The following is a 19,355-nucleotide window of genomic DNA, read 5'->3' as shown; positions in this document are numbered from 1 at the left end:
TTAATTATTCCATAGAGATACATTCGTCAAGAAAAATCACGAATTGTGTTACTGACGTCACGTTATATTTATTTAAAGCGATCACATACACATTGTAACAGACATAAATAGAATATTCTCTAGCTGGATCATTTATATCGATAAACTATACATCCGTTTTTCCGAATATACTCGACACCAGGTCACATAACGTGAACACATTGATAATCATGGTACGCTATCTCAAGCCATATCGTACATATGCCGTTCGGATTGCAGACGTCCAACAATGATAACGTAAGAAATCTTTTATACTTGTCATAAAGTATTTAACGGCGTCACATGCAAACTATAATAACTCTCAGTGAGGTTCTATCGATAACAATACGTTAAAGTATCTGTGATGCACAAGATAATATATACTTTGTCAATCAATATTCACGTTTGTCTTGTAATTCGCTACTTTCGGCTGCTCGTAATACCTCAAGCAAAAATCTGGTTTTAACAATGCAATTTTCTAAAACTGTTTCCCCTCTCGAGTAAAACGATTTCGAATAAAGATCATAATGAAAATCGTATAAAAATCGCAATGAAAACGAGCAATTTGTGTTAAGTGTTATAACGTTTACAGAAATGAATCCATACAGATATACAAAAGATACAATCTCATGTCACGTTTCACACGTTCCGATTATTATAATATTAGTACAGAAATAACTAGAAAGTTTGCGTGATTTTAATAAAAAGTCTATTAAGAAACTTTTGATTTCCGACGTTGCGTTGGATAAATTCTCTCTCTCGAAAATCGATCGAACGGAAAGCTTTGGTCTTTCGCAGACTGTTCGTGTAAACCTCTATTCGTACGACTTGCGATTCTTACACATTAATGATTACACAATTAATACTCGTTATGTGTGATGATTATGCGATTACAATTTATTATCTTTGCTATTCCTTAATGTTATTGTGCTGTCAGATAAATGTCGGTAATATACGGTACTTTCAGTTACGAATATAAGTGTTAACGTCGTAAATAAAGTATGTTATCAGACAGGGATAAGACTGGTAAAGAGAAATATTCGATACACCCCCAATCAGGTCGTATCAAGAGGTCTGTTTTTTTATTCCTGCACTGCTGAACTGGGGCAATAAGTTAAGAGTGAGAAAAAAATATACTTATCTCACTTTAACGTATTGCACCAGTTCAGCAATAAAAAACAGACCTAAAGAAACAGATGTTGGAATGTTGGGAAAATTTGGATCGAGTAAAGTGTTCAACAACGATACATGAACCGTGAGAATACATGACTCGTCTGAATGTGCCCCTTAATTTGAAAGTTTTTTTATACAATTAGTGAATGTGCGATCCTTATAAAACGCGATCTTCTACTTTCACCGCGATGGTTTCTCTACGGCGAATATTATCAAAAATTTGTGCGTCGTTTTATGTCGTGCGCTCGTTCGCCGTGAATCGCGATAATAGCGTCACCGTGAACTTCTACCGATAAGACTTACAGTACATCTATTTATACGTTAAACGGAAATCCTTAAGTTCACTGGTAATCTCGCGGTCCTTCTGTTATTAGTTATCAAAGTATAAATCATCGTTCGACTTAGAACCATCTTGTCTCCTTGATATATTGCTCCTAAGATTCTACAGCAAGTACAAATTTCTGTCGAGAACGTGATCGTAAAATGGTAATCATCTCAGATATCAGGATTGCAGCTTTACACGATGCTTAATGCCGATGACATGTACGAATTCATCACAATCGATGTAAAAAAGCAACGTTCAATTTTAATCAACACCGTCAGCAAAACTATAAGACGCATGTAAACTTCTGCGACAATAACTAGTTACGTAACAGCGATTATATAAATTAAACGTAAACTAGGACCACTTCTCCGTATGTACACTTAACTGCACCTAACGAAACATTTTCCTATCAAACACCATAAGATAACGCAACATTAACATTTATGCTTCGTTGGAGAAATAAATGAGACAAGTGAGAGTTAAATCGACGAATAAATTAATTATATATATATATTTCTTTGTGTATAACTACGTGCAAAATATTTTTACGCTCAACCTGTAACATTTAATAATAATTATGCTGATGAAAAGCTTGTAACCCTTATTTAACAATGAAAATTTTGTATGTGCATAACAGACGATGATGTCGATCGCAAATGAAGAATTTAGAATAGAATTCCAATGGATCTTTGATTTACACAAGCGTACATATAATTGCCAGAGTGCAACTAGTCCATATACATATATATACGTAACGTTACGTCATAAATAAACATAACTTTTTATCGATGGCTCAATGCAGAGTTAACTTAACATATGTTAAGTTTTTTTACTGCCTCCTTTTGAGCCGCAACTCTTTTCCAATGCGAGTTCTCCTATCGTCGATAATATAAACAAGCAACTATCTTATTAATAATGATGATAATTGTGACATATCACAATTGCTTTTGCCTCGCGCGCGCGTATCGTAATAACATATTTATATCTGGTCATTATATATCTCTTTGAATTTCTCTTTTTTGAATTGAAGCAGTCGCGATGTAAGAGAAACGAGTTCTATTTGTGAAAATCCATGACAAATACAATCATCCATACAACAAATAAAACATCGGAAAAATAAACGAATCGTTCTTAAGCTTGAATTTTCAAGCTTGGAAGAACTTTCGTTCTAAAATTCATTCGGAATAATCAATAACCAATCACAGGAGAATCAATTTTATCGAATGCAATACATAAATGTATAGTTAACTTTTTAAAAAATTATCAACGTACGAATATTAAATGTACATCTTTTAAATCTGATGTGACACAAATCATATATATCTTTACGCGTGCACGACGATATAAATAAATCTTTGAACAAAATACATAACAAAAGTCATTGTGAAGAGAATCCGTCTGATGTAAACGTCGTCGAAGACCCGGGAGAACACGATTGCCCACGAATGTTGAAATCACGGAGGAACGGATTAAGATCAATGATTCAAGCACGCCAGTGAGATACGGTGCAGCGATGAAGCGATAATGAAGCGAAAGTGGAACGATTACATGAGTGTATGAACGTACAAAGCTCTCTACTGACCAGCGGCTCCCGCATCCTCCTTTGATGGGACAGACCTTGATCGATGAGAACACACAGTGTGAAAACGACTGAACTTAGCGTAATTATTTAATGAGTTAGCGAACCTGAAAGCGAGGCTGATGCTCTTCGAAACGAATGAAATGTGTGTGCACGTGCGTTGATGAACGGGAGGAATATGACGATGGGGAGAGGAAAGGAGGATTGAATTCCATTAATTTCTCGCGTTAATCCTCGTACGCAAAGCGAATCCTGATGCTCTCTTTTTTTTGTGCAAATTACCAAAAGCCTCCCGCGCTGCGACCGCCCGGTGGATTATTCACGCGAATGCATGCCCTTCGAGCTTCTTCGACGTCCTCTGCAAGAAGAACGAGCTTGTAACAACTCACATATGAAAAGGAACGAGCATGTAAGATCCGGTAAACGTGCTGCTCGCGATTGGGACATCAAGCATTGATCTATATGATTCCTTTATTAGTTTGAGACCACCAGAAAATATGTAAATTCAAAGTGGATCTATCGGATAACACTCACCGCTGATGGAGAAAGTGGTATCCTGCAAGTTCCTCTGCCCTTCGAGTCTTGGACCCTTCGTAGATGGTGTTACTACGGCGGACTCCGGCAAGGTGGGCGTACAGGTACCACTTTGCAATTTCATCTTCGGACCTTGATGAAACGTGCCGTTTTGATTGGCAAGTTGACGTGCCACGGCGGCTGCTTTCGCTTCATCTTTAGCCCTTGCGATTGCGGCGTCTTCCTCGGCGTATCTCTTCGCTTCCGCCTCGGTCCGTGCTACTCCACGTGGTCTCTGTGCGATTGAAGGTAACATTTTAGTGACAAAATTTAAATATTTCAAATTGATCTAGGTTTAATATTTTTTTACTAGTTGCTTTACTGTTATCTTTCTTGAAAATATGTAAGGTTTCTATAATAATTTGTGTCCTAGAAAGAAAAATAAAGAGAAATGAAAACCTGATTGCGTTATACCTTTTCCTTGTCAGTTATCATGTCATACACATAGGTGCCGAATGGTTCCGTGTTCACGTACTTGCCAAATCCGTGAACAGCTTTGACTTCGCAATCGTCCACGCACACGCGTCCATTGACAATCACATATTCAGGTACACCAGTTATTTCCATACCCTTTAATATTAATCATTGAATGTTAATTAAATAATCTATAATGCAAGTCTAAGCCGAGCTGTATAAATATATTTTCTATATTTTTATTTTATGCCACGTTATAATTTCACAGCTATCGTTTCCCGGTCTTCTGAAAGCGAATGACTTAATCAAATTCACCTCGAAGATGTTAAAGTCAACGGCCTGGACATGAGTCTGGGCGGAAATGGTGCGCTTCCTGTTGGGGTCCCAGACGACAATGTCGGCATCCGAGCCGATGGCTATGACTCCCTTTTGCGGGTATATATTGAAGATTCTGGCGGCGTTTGCACTAGTGACCGCGACGAAACGCGTGGGGTCCATTATGCCGGCATGCACACCCTTCTCCCAGAGCACCGACATCCTGTCCTCGACGCCGTTCACGCCGTTGGGAATCTTCGTGAAATCATCCTTACCCAAGGACTTCTGCTCGGTGCTGAACGTGCAATTGTCACTGCCGATAACTTGAAGATTGTCTCTTCAAGAAAAACGGATATATCAGTACGTGTATTTCGAATCCAGGATCTTGGAAAAAAATTGAACCTTTGACGTTACTCTGACATCGAGAAGGCTGAAGTAAATCGAAATTAATAAACGCAAAATTAAATCATCGCTAACAGAATGATCGAGTGTTGGGAGACAGTTGTTTAATAGCGATTGCTAAGAGAGTGTTTTTTTTATCATTCGTTTAATTAACATCAATGTGTTGTGCTGCATCTCTAATAGCGACTTCCCACGTCGCTATTAATATCAAGACCGAGAATTACGCTTATGTCACTCACGGGAATATATTATTATAATTTATCGTCGTGGAATGGATGTTTGTATGTGGAGAAACAGCGCGACGCAATTATCGAATCAGAGAGGAAGAGTCTGATAATCCGAACGACAAAAATGTACGATTTAGTAGAAGAATGTGCGAAAAAGCTACATAAGATATTCCCAACGGGTATCTTTCTTATTTTCGATTTTTCTCGATTGAAATCACACAATTATGTTACATGTATAACTATTAACATAAGAAGAACATAATATCCATACAGGACTGATCAGAAAACTGATCAGAAAATGATGAAACGATTTACCTCCGTAAACGTCAAGAAACTGATATGCAAATCTAAGTTCTATTATCAGATGATCTACTTACTGGGCCAGATGTTCAGTTAGATAGGCAGGTGTCGTTGGGTCGGGCCGCAAGGGCGGGTTAGTAATAAAACGCCTTGCTCTCTCCATGTTTCTCCCATATTGTTCGCTACCGTCGATACCGACACTGCAACCTAGAGTTTCCCCGAAAACGACGGCACCCTCCGACCGTTTCGCCGACACGACGTCGGCGGCGGACTTGCTCGAGATCGCCGTTACGTACAGCGGACTATTCACCTAAACGCGATATTTTTATCCTCTCACTGAAATAACTGCTTTGCTCTCTCTCTATCAGTCTGTTTACTTAGACAAAGCGAATCGTAGTTACGGCTGGAAGAAGTTTGTATCGAAAATCCATCAAAATTCCATCAAAATTCAATATTTCATGATTTAGGAATGTCTGATAATTCTTATATTAATATTCTTTAAACTGTACGTATTAATATCAGTAGCTAGAAAAAGATATCCAATTTACGTTGAAACAATTAATTAAAGTACGCAATGTGCGTATATCCCTGAACTTATTTACTATATTTACGTATGCTTAAAATTCTAAGCTTCAAATTGACAAATTATTGAATATTGCATTGATAATCATAGATCGGATTCAAATCAAAGTAATCAATTAAATCTTTCCCAGCCGTATTTGACAACTACTACTTCACAGATGCTTCTAAGGCAGTGCCTTTTACGTCTACACTAACGTCTATCACAACGCTACTTACGTATTTAAAAAGCTAAAAATAATGAAAATATAATCGTGGAAGGAAAATTGTGCTGATCACGCAGGCATAATTATCAAATAAAAATTAAAGAGAGCAAGGATAACATGGCAAGTACGTCTAGCATGCATGCGAGTGAGATCTCAACGGAACTGCTAAATATAAATTTCAGTGCGCGCAATAGCGGACAACGGGATAATTGCGTTTTATGCAGTTCGCGCGTACGTCACGCATCGCGGGAGCGATGTCTAGCTACGGATAATGCAGAAACTTAAATTGCTATTGCCGCAATTGCAACCTATTTTCTCTAATCAGCTACGTAGAAAGTGCGAGGGGAGCGCAAAACGATACGCAAAACGATACGGAACAACTCGGTACAATCGATGCTTCGCGCAACCGAACTATCGCGTGCAACGTTATTTGGGTAACGTCGTTCGATCAGTACAATAGGTATAATTTACAGTAAAATGGGATACGGTAAAATCTCTCTATGTCCGCGTTTTTTCAGCCCGCTTTCTGCGGAACGCGGTATTTTCCCTTGCTGCATGCCTAGTCGTTTAGGAAAAGACGGGTCGATCGGTCGAAGTTATTCTCCTTTCAAGGAGAAAGCACGGCCCTGCTGATATGTCGCGTCGATTTCGAATGAAAGTGTCTTCCGACAACATTCCTGCGGGTAAGATACTTACCGCAATTGGCAAGTAGTTGAAATGTCTAAAGATGGACTTGAACCACTGCAACAGCTCATATCGACTCTAATTGTTTGCTTATGTAAAAGTACTTGTAATGACTGTATCATTCTCTAAAATGCCTTGACCGTGGATAGCTTTATGTATGTTCGCGTTTTAGCCCGCTCCGATGTCAAAGTCATCTTGAATTCATCACTGCGGCATCAACTCACTTGACCAGCATGTTCACGAGCACTTGCGGCGTTTCTGGATCTAATCTTAGAGGTGGGCTTACAACGTGGCCGGCGGCGTGTCTCCAACATTTGTGGTAGCAGTTGGTACCGTCCGTGCCGACCGCGGCCGCCAAAGTCTCGCCGAAGACGCAGACACCGCGTTTACGCGCGGCTGTCACTTCCTCGCCGGCGCTACGACTCATCACATGCACTACGTACAGCGGACAATTGACCTAAGCATGCAGAATATTAAATAGTAAAGCGACAAATGCAACGGCGATGTCTGATGAATGCTTCATCGTTTTCAGTTGATCAAAGGCAAACTTAATCGCTAGAGAAAGATTCATGAAAATAAGATTTCGAAAGATAAAGAATTTTAAATAGAAAAATAGAAAAAATAGGTTGAATGATTTGGAATAATTGATAACTGGATAATTTAAAAAGACTTGGAAAGGACAAGTAAGACGATGATGCGATCATCCATAGGCATCGTTGTCGTGTTTTATCGCGTGATACATATATTCCTCGATTTATTCGGCGAGGTGATGAGAATTTTGGACGTTGGGCACATGCCACGAAAAGCGGCGTTCTGCACCGTCCTGGATTCTAATCTACGCGGTGATTTACGATCGTTCGTGAACTGAATACCGCTGCGGTAGCGTGCCAAGTGCACCTCGTAACCAAAACTTCGAAAACGTATAAATGTAAAAGGCTTGCGTGCTCGGGACGAGACATGAGAACGAAGATAACGAAAGCAAAGGAAGGAACTGCCTAAGAGATGTCGATGTTCCAACAACGACAGTGCGCATTGACATGCGTTCCGCTTACCTGACTCGCGATAACGCACGCTCTATTCACAGCCTCTGCTTCGACTTCTTCCGGCCGTGACATCTCGTGGCCTTCCGGGCCGGTTACCCCCGCGGCCAGCAGTTTCTTCGCATTCTAGAACAAGTTTACAACGTTAGAGAGAGCTCGTATATATTTTGCATTAAAATCCTTCTCAACAAACAACGCGGATGTCGCAGGCTTTCGCTGCCAAATGTAATTTTCAAGTCACGTACTCAATTTTATCGCTTACTACTTTCTCTTCATTTGTCGATTATTCGACCGTTGAGGATGCTACAACGGAGAAACTCATTTGTGGTACTACGTGAATACCACATAAGAAGGATAATTATCTCGTACTTTCAAATTCTTACTCATAGCTTCTCACAGTGACCATAAAACTAAGTTCCCTCGCTTATAGTCGATTACATTACGCTTGTTTAACAATCCAACGAAATCCGATGATGACGAAACCAAGTCTTGCGGCCTTTAGAAGATGCTAATAGTAAGAAAATATGAAACTACAGGCCTTAAACGCCGTGAAACCGATCTCTAAGAGTAAGCGTACATGTTGATATTATTACAGCATCGACTTTACCTCGGCGATAATGTCGCCGTTCTCCGCGTGCACCATGGCGACGGCACCGATCTCTTTACACGTCTTGAAAGATTCAATCAGCTCCGGATCTCTGAGCATAAACATATCGGCGTACGCCATGAACATCTTGAAACTACCGACACCGTGTTCTTTCGCCAACGTCGCCATGTCCTCTTTGACCTGTAACGAGAATAATGAATAATGAATCGGATGCGGCTTCCTTTCAATACGGACGCAACGATGGACAGAACAAATAAGGAGGCACGACGAAGGATCGCTAAGTTTTCCATCGCGCCCTCAGGCAGCACGTGCGGTTTCCTCATCCGTCGTCGCGCGGTATTCCAGCTGCGTGATCGACGATCAACCAGTTACAAGCCGGTTACGAGATCTGCACGACAGTCGCCAATTTGCGGAACGTGCCTAACGGTTTTCCACGATTGGTATCGCGATAGCACGATCGGAGATATCACACAGCTGAGTTATATTTAATAAAAAAGATGAATTGGAGTTAAATTTAGCTAGAGTAATTTTTTCTTGTTTGTAACATAAATAAGACTAGATTTATTTACAAAAAGGATATTGCTAATATTTGATTACTTGATTAGCTTGATTATTTGAAATTATAAGTGCAATTCGACTTTAATATCAAGAACTGTTAACAAAGCACGTTCATTGACTACTTCAGAGATTTTTAAATCGAAATGTACTACTATGCAATAATGACCGGAAATTGTAAAAGTCAGTGGAATCGGATTAACTTCATGCACTCCGTACATTTGCGCAATTTACATTGCGCCGGAATTACGTAAATTGTCATTATGCCAATTGACACCTAATCAACGTAACTAACGTAATTCTGACGTACTAAACGCGCCGCAGAGTGTAACGTGCCAACTTCGAGCGCGATCAGTGGAGGAAGAAAGGGGTCACGCTTAGACACGAAGCTTTCTTTCCTAAGAAAGTTTCGTGTTACCACAATTATCTCGTTCGGGATGGCTAAATAGATGGAATAGAGAGTACGTGCGAACCGCATCGCACATGGCACGATGACCTGGCACAAACGTTACGGCGCGGTCTAAGCGTTTAATTGACGCATCGTGCTGTAAAAGTGGGATACTGCGACGTCAAGTAGCGTTAGAATTATCTCGCGACAATCGGAGACAAGTCATCCCGGAATAATTAGAAAGCAAGGAACTGGTAGTTGAGAAAACCATCTATGCACACTGATAAGATTAGAGATAAGTGTCTTGTGTATTCTCTATCCATCTTGTTTGAATCGCAATTGTGATGCAAGAGAGAGAAGTAATCAACCAGATCGATATCATTTTGCAGCTCATTAATAATAAAAGTCTAGTATAATAATGACTGTTGTAAATTACGCAATGATCAAAGTTTGATGTCTGAAACGTGATTAGAGAATCTTATAAATATTACAGGAATTGCGACCGTCCATCGAAGCATTGTTTTTCATTTGTTACGAGAAGTTTTCTACGCCAGAATAAATTTCAATAAAACACCGCGAGTGTGACTGAAAAATGTCTTCAAATTTCATAATATTGCAATTAATACACATTGAGAATTGTAATATTGTAAATTTACCTTCGGACTCCAAGACGTGACGGCGACATGTAATGCATAATCGCAGCAAACTTTTTGATCCGCCGATTCCCGATACCTCTCGTATGCCTCCACAAGGCTCTCTTCTTTTCTTGGTATCACAAAGTCGATGATCATCGTGGTACCACCAGCGACAGCGGCCTTCGTGCCCTGATAAAAGTCGTCAACCGACTTGGCACCCATAAACTCGAACTCAAAATGGGTGTGCGGATCTATGCCACCGGGCATTACGTATTTTCCTCGCGCATCGATGACCCTCGTACCACCTGGTATAATGAGATTGCGTCCCATTTGCCTGCGAACAAAGGCGACAATTTTTCATTTAATTTCCTGACCTTCGTGCTTGACACGATCGATTTTTCCCGATCAAATGACCGCAGCTCAATTGACCAAAATCGAGAGTAGTCAACTTGAGTCAGTTAATAGTTAGTCACGCTTGTTTGATAAATCTCGGTGAGCGTAGACATGTTATCTGTCGCCGCCTCATTCAGTTCTAAGTGATAGACCTACCGCTGCGTGTGTATCGCTTGCGTAAAGTGGCGGTTAGACACGTGAGTTGAATAATAGCGTGACCGTCACACTACCAGACAAAACACAAGCCTCATTATTATCCGCGGTAAACGAACGTGCAAATCTACATTTGGTTACAGTTTACTCCTGTAAGAGCTAACAATCCTCGTGACGAATGTCCCGTGTTAGTTCGAGCAGATAACGCAATGTAACGCTATAAATTATCCAATCACTTTGCGGTTGTAAATTTCTTCTACTACGCTGCAGATACCTGATGATGCCATCCTCGATGTAGACGTCACTGTCGATCATTCCATCATCATTAACAACCTTGCCATTCTTGATCAGTAATCTGTTCTGCGCGCTCTGAAAACAGACAATATTTGAGTTAATTCAAAGTGCGAGATGCGGTGTGAAAAATAACGAGCTTCTACAATCGTTGAACAGTTTAACGATTTGCGACTCATTTCAATCGCCGACCGTGACTCGCCCAAGTACTGTCCTTGATGCGACATACGCAACGTGAGTGGACTTCAACATCCGGCATACGCAATTAATGTGCGCGCATTGCCGTGTTGTACGGTATTATCAATCAGCGCTGTAGCGAGTGACGGTTCACGCACTTCCGCTAATGCTGGATTTAGAGCATGAGCGCGCGCTTTAGAACATGAGTGTGCGTGATCCGATAATAAGCGTGAACAGTACCTTGCGTACCGTTAAAAATATAATAATATTTTTCCACCTTGTAAATGAGAAAACATCGAGAAAACGTCGAAAAAACATAAAACAGTAATCTTTCAATGTTTATTTATAAATTGTATAACGCAGATTGTATAACGCATAGATCATAAACATACACGTATATGTGTATATTTATATTTGATAGATAACATAAACTTAACGTATTCAGTTTACATTTGATGTCAACGCTCTCGGTGACTTGCGACCGCCGAGATCACAAAGTACAATGCAACGCAACTTCCATTTGCACCCTTCGTTTCATCACCGACGTGACGCATGCCACGTACGATCTTACCTCTCCAAACGAACAAATTGCAAAGAAGAGAGCCAAGCATTGCGTATGCACCACTGATTACCACATAGGCGAGCGACGCGGCGGCGCATCCTTTTAAAGGGGCTCTCGGCGTCCACGCTTTTCACCCTCGTGCGTGCGAGCAAAGCATAAAAGCTCACCCTCGGGGAAGCGAATGACGACCGGTGGCGTAAAAGAAAAAAAGAACAATTTCTGGCCGCCGTCACCCACGTTACGGAGACTCACCAGCGACAGTTCAGACCATTTCGCGCCCCACAAGACCAACCCCCTTGCGTTAGCAACAAGCCCTTCCGGACGAGCTCCACCCCTTGAGAGACCCCTCGGTCTTGCGTGAATTTAGTTGCCCTTCGCCCTTGAGTCTTCGCGTCATCGATCCTAATCCGTTTTTAAATTTCGTCGGAAAGTAATTCGGCGCAGACAAACTGATGAAATTCCTCGAAGAATCCAACGTTCTAAAGAATCTGATGACAAGAAAAAGAGGAATCCACGTTCCTTGAAAAACTCTAAAAATATCGATCGAAGGCGTTTAATAGAATCGGCGCGGTAGCGAGTGCATCTCGATCGAGGTTGATATTATAAAACTTGAATGTGGAACGTACATAATAGCGTGGGCGCGTGTAGGCGTTTTCATGGGAAAACGAGAAACGCGGATACTGGACCTTCGATCTTTCCTCTTTTTGTGTGTCGAGAGATCATCAAAACACCCGCAAGAACATAATTCACGTAGGCGGAGATCTTGTGTCATCCTCGGAGTGTAGTTATTTGCAATGGTCGACAACATGTGTGTCTCATGTGTTAGAGATCAGCACTCGGATATTTTTGGTGCGCGCGCTGTCTCGAAATACGCCACGTGTACAGCACACCGTGTGTGTGATTTTTAAGTGAAATCATCGCGAGAAGTGCCTCGAGAGCGATAGAATTCCATTAACCCTTCAACCTAAATACTGCTCTGTGGTACTCGACACTTGAAAGTCCATAAATTACATAATAAACACATTTCTCTTCAGCTTCTCTTATCTGTCTTCGAAAGCCAATTAATAAATTGATAAAATTATTTTTATATCGTTATCTTATATAGATTCCGATATCAATAGATGGAATAAAAACTCCTCGCAATTTTCCTTTTATAACGAATGTAAGCTATAATTGTTGTCAGTCCTACAAAATTAATAAATTATAGATTAACACGTTTATCGAATTAAATACGCGATATAAACGATATCTAATCGTTATAAAGCGCATTTATTTTTTGAATGCAGGGCCAAAATATGGCGCAAAATGCAGACTGCGTCGAGCCAGACGGACAGTCCGTATACGCTCCTGGTTAAAATCAATAGCCCCCCCCCGACACTTCCTGTCTATATGCCTCGAATTCGCCGACACGTACCAACGAAACGGTTTAAGCGAAAGTCATTTATCGCGAGTATCTCAGATTAGATCGCGGGTTGCAATTTGGCGTGTCAGAACGTACCACTCTCCTGCGAAGGTCTCTCGCAAAGTATGAAAATCAGATTCCACTTTTAGACTTGGACTTTTGGTACGAAGATCCGGACGAATCGGTCTCCCAGTGGGACTACGTTGCGTTCTCCGTTATTTCCGTTACTGCTGCAACATGCATGAGGCAGATCGCTTTTTTCTGATCGTTGAACAAAGACAACGGTTTTTAGTTAGCGATTTTCAGAAAATGCAATTCACAATTAATTGATGCTGCAATTAAAGCGTTAATTCTTTCATATATGCACGCGGTGTGATCATCTGGGTCACGATAAATCATAATTAAAGGCCCCGGCGCGGAAAGAGGAAAACGGGGCTCTTTACCTTTGCCTTCAAGCAGCAGGTTGTTTCTCGGCAAACATTAGCATGAGTTTGCTTCGCGTAGCGCGAGAGGCACGCGGCTAAACGACTTCAGGCGTTGCGTAACAGTCCGGTGCATTCGTTGTCTCGTATCTTGATCAAAGAAAAACATTATGAAACGAAGACGCGCCCAAGTAACAATTTTCCCTTAAATCATAGTGTTTATCTTTTTCCAGATGCATAAATTACGGATACGAACATGTTTGCACGTAGACTAATCTGCGTCTGGACGGTCAAGTTACGTAAGATAAAAACCTGACGATTATTGCACGATCGGCAGGTGTCAAGGAATTGCGTGTCGTTTCCTAATAAGACGCCATATGTAGGAATGTATGCGTACGTCTAACGATACGTGAAACATGAAGAGATATCTTTGAGAACAGATTATTGTCGCGCATTCGAGGCCTTGGACCATATCCCACGATCGCGTTTACGCGTCTACGCGAATGAGGATGCACACGAGTATGCAGAACTATCTTCGGATAGTGCTTGAGCCTCACGCGAAGCATCGTCCGAGATTTCTCACGTTCCACTTTAATAGAGAGATGAACAGTCAAATTCATTTGCATGTTATATATATAAATCTTCAAATTAAACAGTTAAGAAGAACACAAAGAAGAATAAAAAGAATAAAAACCGTCTTTTAAATCTGTTTCTGATTTACGTTTCAATATTACTTTTGCCTATCTTTACACTCTTTTTTCTCGTATATTACTTTTTTTTCTATTTTTAACCCGCATAGGCTTCGAATACTTATCTTACTTGTCCCTACAGTCCCTACGAACGGGATCGGGGCCGATTGGCGTGTCTAGACTATCACTTTGCATTCGTAAATGTAGTACGCTCCGGAAACGACGGACATAAGTCACACCTGGCTTCCCCTATCGCGGCCGTTTACGTTTCAAAGAAGTGACGCCGACAGCATGCGTTTCGATCGACCGACTTAGTAGTCGGGCCAAATTTAACGCTGCATCACCGTGAAAACGCGGCGGCAACGCGGAGAGTGCAGAATTACTATTATGTACCAACAATAAGTAAATAGAGGTCCAAGAATAGACTCTGTGCGGGAAGCAGAGCGAAGTAAATAGCTGAAAATTGTCGCAGATAACGATATTCGTGGCGAACACGCTTCAAAGACTATTCGTGCCGAATTTTCGATCCTCACACAGTCGGTTACACTAAGATGCGATGTCGTGATAAAAATAATAACAGCTATTTTACGGAACAAGCTACGCTTGATAATTAAGACAATGAGGATACATCGTCATATTGTGCAGCGATAAAGCCGCAATAAAAAGTAATGCATTCACAAAGTGAATTAATCACGTCGTGAAGCATGGCATGGCATGAGAAGCAAAACCGGGTCAATTCCCATTAATTACACAACTCTTCCGTGTGATTATGTGTCTTTCGCGGATACGCCATGTCGTCTCATGCATCGTCTGCAACTACACCTTTATTTATCCGCCGTACTCTTGCTGTCCGCTCGCGAAATCATAAAGATAAAGAAGTACGTCGGATGGTCCGGACAGTAACAACGTATTGCGTATGTGCCAACGACACTTATTTCGTCGCCAGGATTCTTCACGACTCTTCCTCGTTGCTGAAGATCCCAGGCGCGTGACGATCTCTGGTCTATCTTTGCTCTTGTGGAAAGCCACCGTCTGAGACGAATTAGCAGACTGAATGAGCGGATTGAGTACTCGACGTACAGCCGTCCATTTTTGTGATGTCGCAAATGTATGCTAAAGAGAATGCCGTCTATTTTCCCGGCATTAGGTCGACAGAGTCGAGTCGACGAACTATTGATTCGCGGAGCGTCGGCCCCGAGTTCTCGCTCGCTCATTCTCCTGGCCACGTCCCAGTGCCGTACGACTTTCCCTGCAGAGAATCACTGCTCCATTTTTAATTAACAATTCCATTCTGTTAATTTTATTTATTTTAATCCAGGAAAACATGAGGGACATTTGTGAGATTTTTTCAATATTCACATTTTTTCATGATGTTTCTAGTACCTTCGACCAAATTTTCTTCTTCTGATCAGTCTTCAGAAAGATTTCAGAAGGCTTTACTTTTCGCCAGTAACGTATCGAAGTCGTTTTTCTGCCCAACATTCGAGTTTTTAGAAACTTTAGACAGTCGAGAAAGTCACTGAGGCATATCCTATACTGATTTTCGATAAATAGTTTATCTTCAATCCGCTGGTAATCGCAAAAGTCTGAGAAAACCAATACTGTAAAAGCGTGATAGGCGCGAGAGGTGTTATGAACCTATAAATGAAATGAATACTCTCAATTTAAAAAAAGGGTACATATTTTATCTGGCAAACCACGTCACGATTGCTTAGATATAGATACAGTTAGTGCTTGAGGGATAAAACGCTTGGATCTAACGGTATGACGTTCGTTCCGTTTGCAGAATTGCTAAGAAAGAGGATGGGAGTGTTTCCATTTTCTGCTTTCAATCGGTGCTAACTAGAATGCATTAATTAAGAATTAACAAACTAAAATACTCGGGCCCAAGTCTCCTCGAGATAGTTTCATAGAAAAATCTAAACGACAAATTCTTTCAACAATACGCGTTCAAATTTTATAAAGTTTCAATCATTTCCGTCAGTATCACTATAATTCGAGTAAATCTTAGCTGTCTGCAAACGTTTAATTTTGAGTAACTCTGAGCGATCAAAAAGAATTAGGATGCTACTCAATTCTCAATATAAAGCTCAGTTTCGTCTAAGAAATGGGGCTACTATCGGCGCCAAAACATTCGGATCAATAAAACACCAACCTTGCCATGGTGCGAGATTACTTTCATTTTTTTTTCATGCTGAAAAACTGAAACGTTGCAGCAACCGCATTACCTCTCCACGAGTCACGTTTTGCGCCCATTTTGTGCCATGCCAATGTTGCACAACTGTTATTCAGAATCGGAATACAAAACTTCGCGTATTAATAGCACGTCAATAGAAATGTTACTTAATGATGAAGCTTTTTCGTTTTATTTATTCCTATTGACGTTCGTGCCAACACTGGAGACGCATACACACAGTGTATAGCTTCCGCAAAATGTTGTCCTACATTTTCCAGATCGCGGTGCCTTTGATGGTCAGCAAACTACCGCGCGTAAGCATTATTACTTATTGCTATACGCTCTTTATTTCTCTGATCGACATGCGCGTTTCTTATAACCGCGGAGTATATATTCTTCACAATCTGTAATTCCACAAGCAATATTAGTAGCTATCAAAAATTCAACGGCGTATCATCGATACCATGACGAGCTGGAAATACAAAAGAAAATACACAAAGATGTCTACACAATTTTTTATGGTTTCATGATTACAATTATTAGACATGGTTAATATTATTAAACTTTCGCACGTTTAATTTGAGTCGCCAAGTTGAATAACTATATATATATATATATATATATATATATACATGTAAACAACATGGAAAAATGTCGAATCGGCTTAGCAAACCGGTTACGCGAATTAGCTGCAGCTCTTCGTTCGCCTTGATTGAATGAGCGTGACTGATAATTTCACGCCTCATAGGATATTTATGCATTGGTACCAACTGAGATAACGATGTACGATGTAAAAGAAGACATCGGAGACTACCCAAACTTATAATTAATCTGTTTGCTCGAAAAACTGTGCATACAGATAAAAAGGAGATAATACAGTTTTTTCTGATCGACTGACTAAAGTTGAAGGTTGAAGGTGACAGTCTTGTCAATTCTCAACGCTCGCTAAGACAACAACTTGTTTTCGTGCGAACGCGTGATATTGTATCTGAAATTCGTTTTATCATTAGTTTATTGCACATCGAGGCTAAAATTATCTTTTTATAAATTAAATTTGACGCTAATTAAGCCACGAATTGGGAATAATTATACCGATATCGAGAGTCCACGTCAACGTCTCGTCAATTATCTGGAATGCATTAGAGCTCGAAAAATACGCAAGTAAATAAAACAATTTAATTCGAAATAGTCGTGATTTTCGATTATAGACATGCTATTACGATTGAATGCACCTCATATCGCATGAACGATAACGATGAGATAAGCGGCATCGCGAAGCTTCTCATGCAATCAGGATCGCAACCCTACGTCGATTAAATAGTTTGATTGATCGATTATCAAACGGTATCACGGAGAAAAGTGCACGAGTCACGAGGGTGGTGGCGAGCTTGTATCAATTTTATCAGCACAGATCTATTCCGCAGTGATAATTTTGTATTTCGTACTTCGTATTTGTATTTCGAATCCCAGCGTATGTGAATTTATCGATCAGCAGTTGCAACAAGTCCTCACTGTAGAGAGCAAAGAACGTGATAGTGCTCCTTATCACACAACGTACGTGCGCATGGGTCGATTTTACTCTAGCAATCACAACGACAGATGAATATAAAGCGTAAGTTTCCTGTTTGTTTTTTTTTTTAATTAACTGTATTGTTGACTAATCGAAACTTTATGCGTAACAAACGAAAATTACATTAAATTTTGTAAACATTTTATTTTTTAAGATTTTTATTAATATATTGAATTTTTGAAGGGATTTGCAATTAACTTAAATGTTTTACTCTCGAAAATATAATTTTTCGAGATGAATTTTAATAATTATTTTTAATATACTTATCACGAATCTGCGAGGAATAATTTTCTTGCATCGTTTTTGAAATAACAAATAACTGATTAATGATTTTATCAGGAATTGAATATAATTGATGATTTTTACGTGATGATCACTAAAGCGGAGAAGCGAAAGTCTTATTCAAAGGCAGTAAACTCTCGGGAGTGGCGAGGGCGGAACGTGAATTTCACGATCTTATCGAAGCACCCCCTTGCTTGTGAAAAGGGAAATTCTCACCAGACGCCATGTAATTCCGTATACGTTAAATTAGCGCGATACATACACGTTACGTATTCGTATGAAAAACACATTACATGTATAAACATGTACAAAATCTTGCTTTAAAATATTCAAACACACTTTTACAAGACAGTTATAAAAATATGTCACCAGTAAAAATAAAGTGTTTCCTAATCTCTGAAAAACAAGTAGCTGCATAGAAGCTTGAAAAAGCGTGTGCAAGAGGCAACAAGATTTCCCACGCGTAGTTTGACGCCTGTGTGTGTGCCTTAAATGAAACTGACTCACATCGACTTGGCGGCGTTAATAACGATCGGCGTGGCTATCAAATGTAACGTTCCCGCGACGCAAACGAGCCTGGTAACTCGTATTTATGACAGCACGAGAAGCCGCCTTTCAATTAATTCACCGCAGCTGATCACAACTTGTTTCTCGCTCGTCCGCTACTTCGTCGTCGCCGTGCAACGCGGATAAAAATAATCTCACGGTTACTCGCGGGAACCGGCGTGTCGCGCCGCAAAAACGCTAGAACGTGCTGATGCTGAACCCACCTGCAGATGAATGGGCACCTTCTTCACCGGAGTGCTCATCTCGCGGGCTCACGTTTCACAACACGCTCACCGTGATTATCTTCAAGAGGAGAAACACTTATCAGCGGAGAAACGCCGTGTTCGCTTTGCGCGCGCGATTCCTCCTCGCGATTTGTCCTCGCCTCTCGCTTCCAGGAAAGCAAAACCAACAAGCGACAACTGACACAACCGTTACCGCGCAATCGACTAATTGCGACTGATTGCGACCAACGCCGCAACGCTGCGAGCGCGCGCGACGGAATCGTTTCACCACTCGCGAGGGTGGGTACCCACTCACCGGCCTCCCCTGCTTCGCCCAATCGCAGCCGGTCATCGACAAGCGCGGGAAAATTGAAGCGCCAAACTAAAGAGGTCGAGAATAAGTAATAAAAATCAGTAATAAATAAGAAAATAAATAATAAATAATCAA

The 19,355-nt window shown here is 40.7% G+C and overlaps 1 protein-coding gene across 2 annotated transcripts; it reads right to left on the bottom strand.

The window, feature by feature from the left end:
* Positions 1–48: 48 nt before the first annotated feature.
* On the bottom strand, positions 49–19,173 carry LOC105285591 (dihydropyrimidinase). 2 transcript variants are annotated; one of them, XM_011349868.3, is made up of 10 exons: positions 18,908–19,173; positions 10,841–10,935; positions 10,042–10,354; positions 8,443–8,622; positions 7,848–7,961; positions 7,020–7,252; positions 4,398–4,734; positions 4,083–4,238; positions 3,630–3,903; positions 49–3,453 (listed from the first exon to the last, which is right to left on the bottom strand). In XM_011349868.3, exons 1-10 carry the CDS (start codon positions 18,944–18,946, stop codon positions 3,374–3,376), a joined length of 1,821 nt encoding a protein of 606 aa, XP_011348170.1. In that variant the 5' UTR covers positions 18,947–19,173; the 3' UTR covers positions 49–3,373. The 2 variants fall into 2 exon arrangements, with proteins under 2 accessions (XP_011348170.1, XP_011348169.1); XM_011349867.3 differs by lacking the exon at positions 7,020–7,252 and adding an exon at positions 5,404–5,636.
* Positions 19,174–19,355: the final 182 nt, after the last annotated feature.

Source organism: Ooceraea biroi, chromosome 4 (genome assembly GCF_003672135.1).
Source record: "Ooceraea biroi isolate clonal line C1 chromosome 4, Obir_v5.4, whole genome shotgun sequence".
Taxonomy (NCBI): Eukaryota; Metazoa; Arthropoda; class Insecta; order Hymenoptera; family Formicidae; genus Ooceraea; species Ooceraea biroi.
This window is presented reverse-complemented; position numbering and strand designations above follow the sequence as displayed.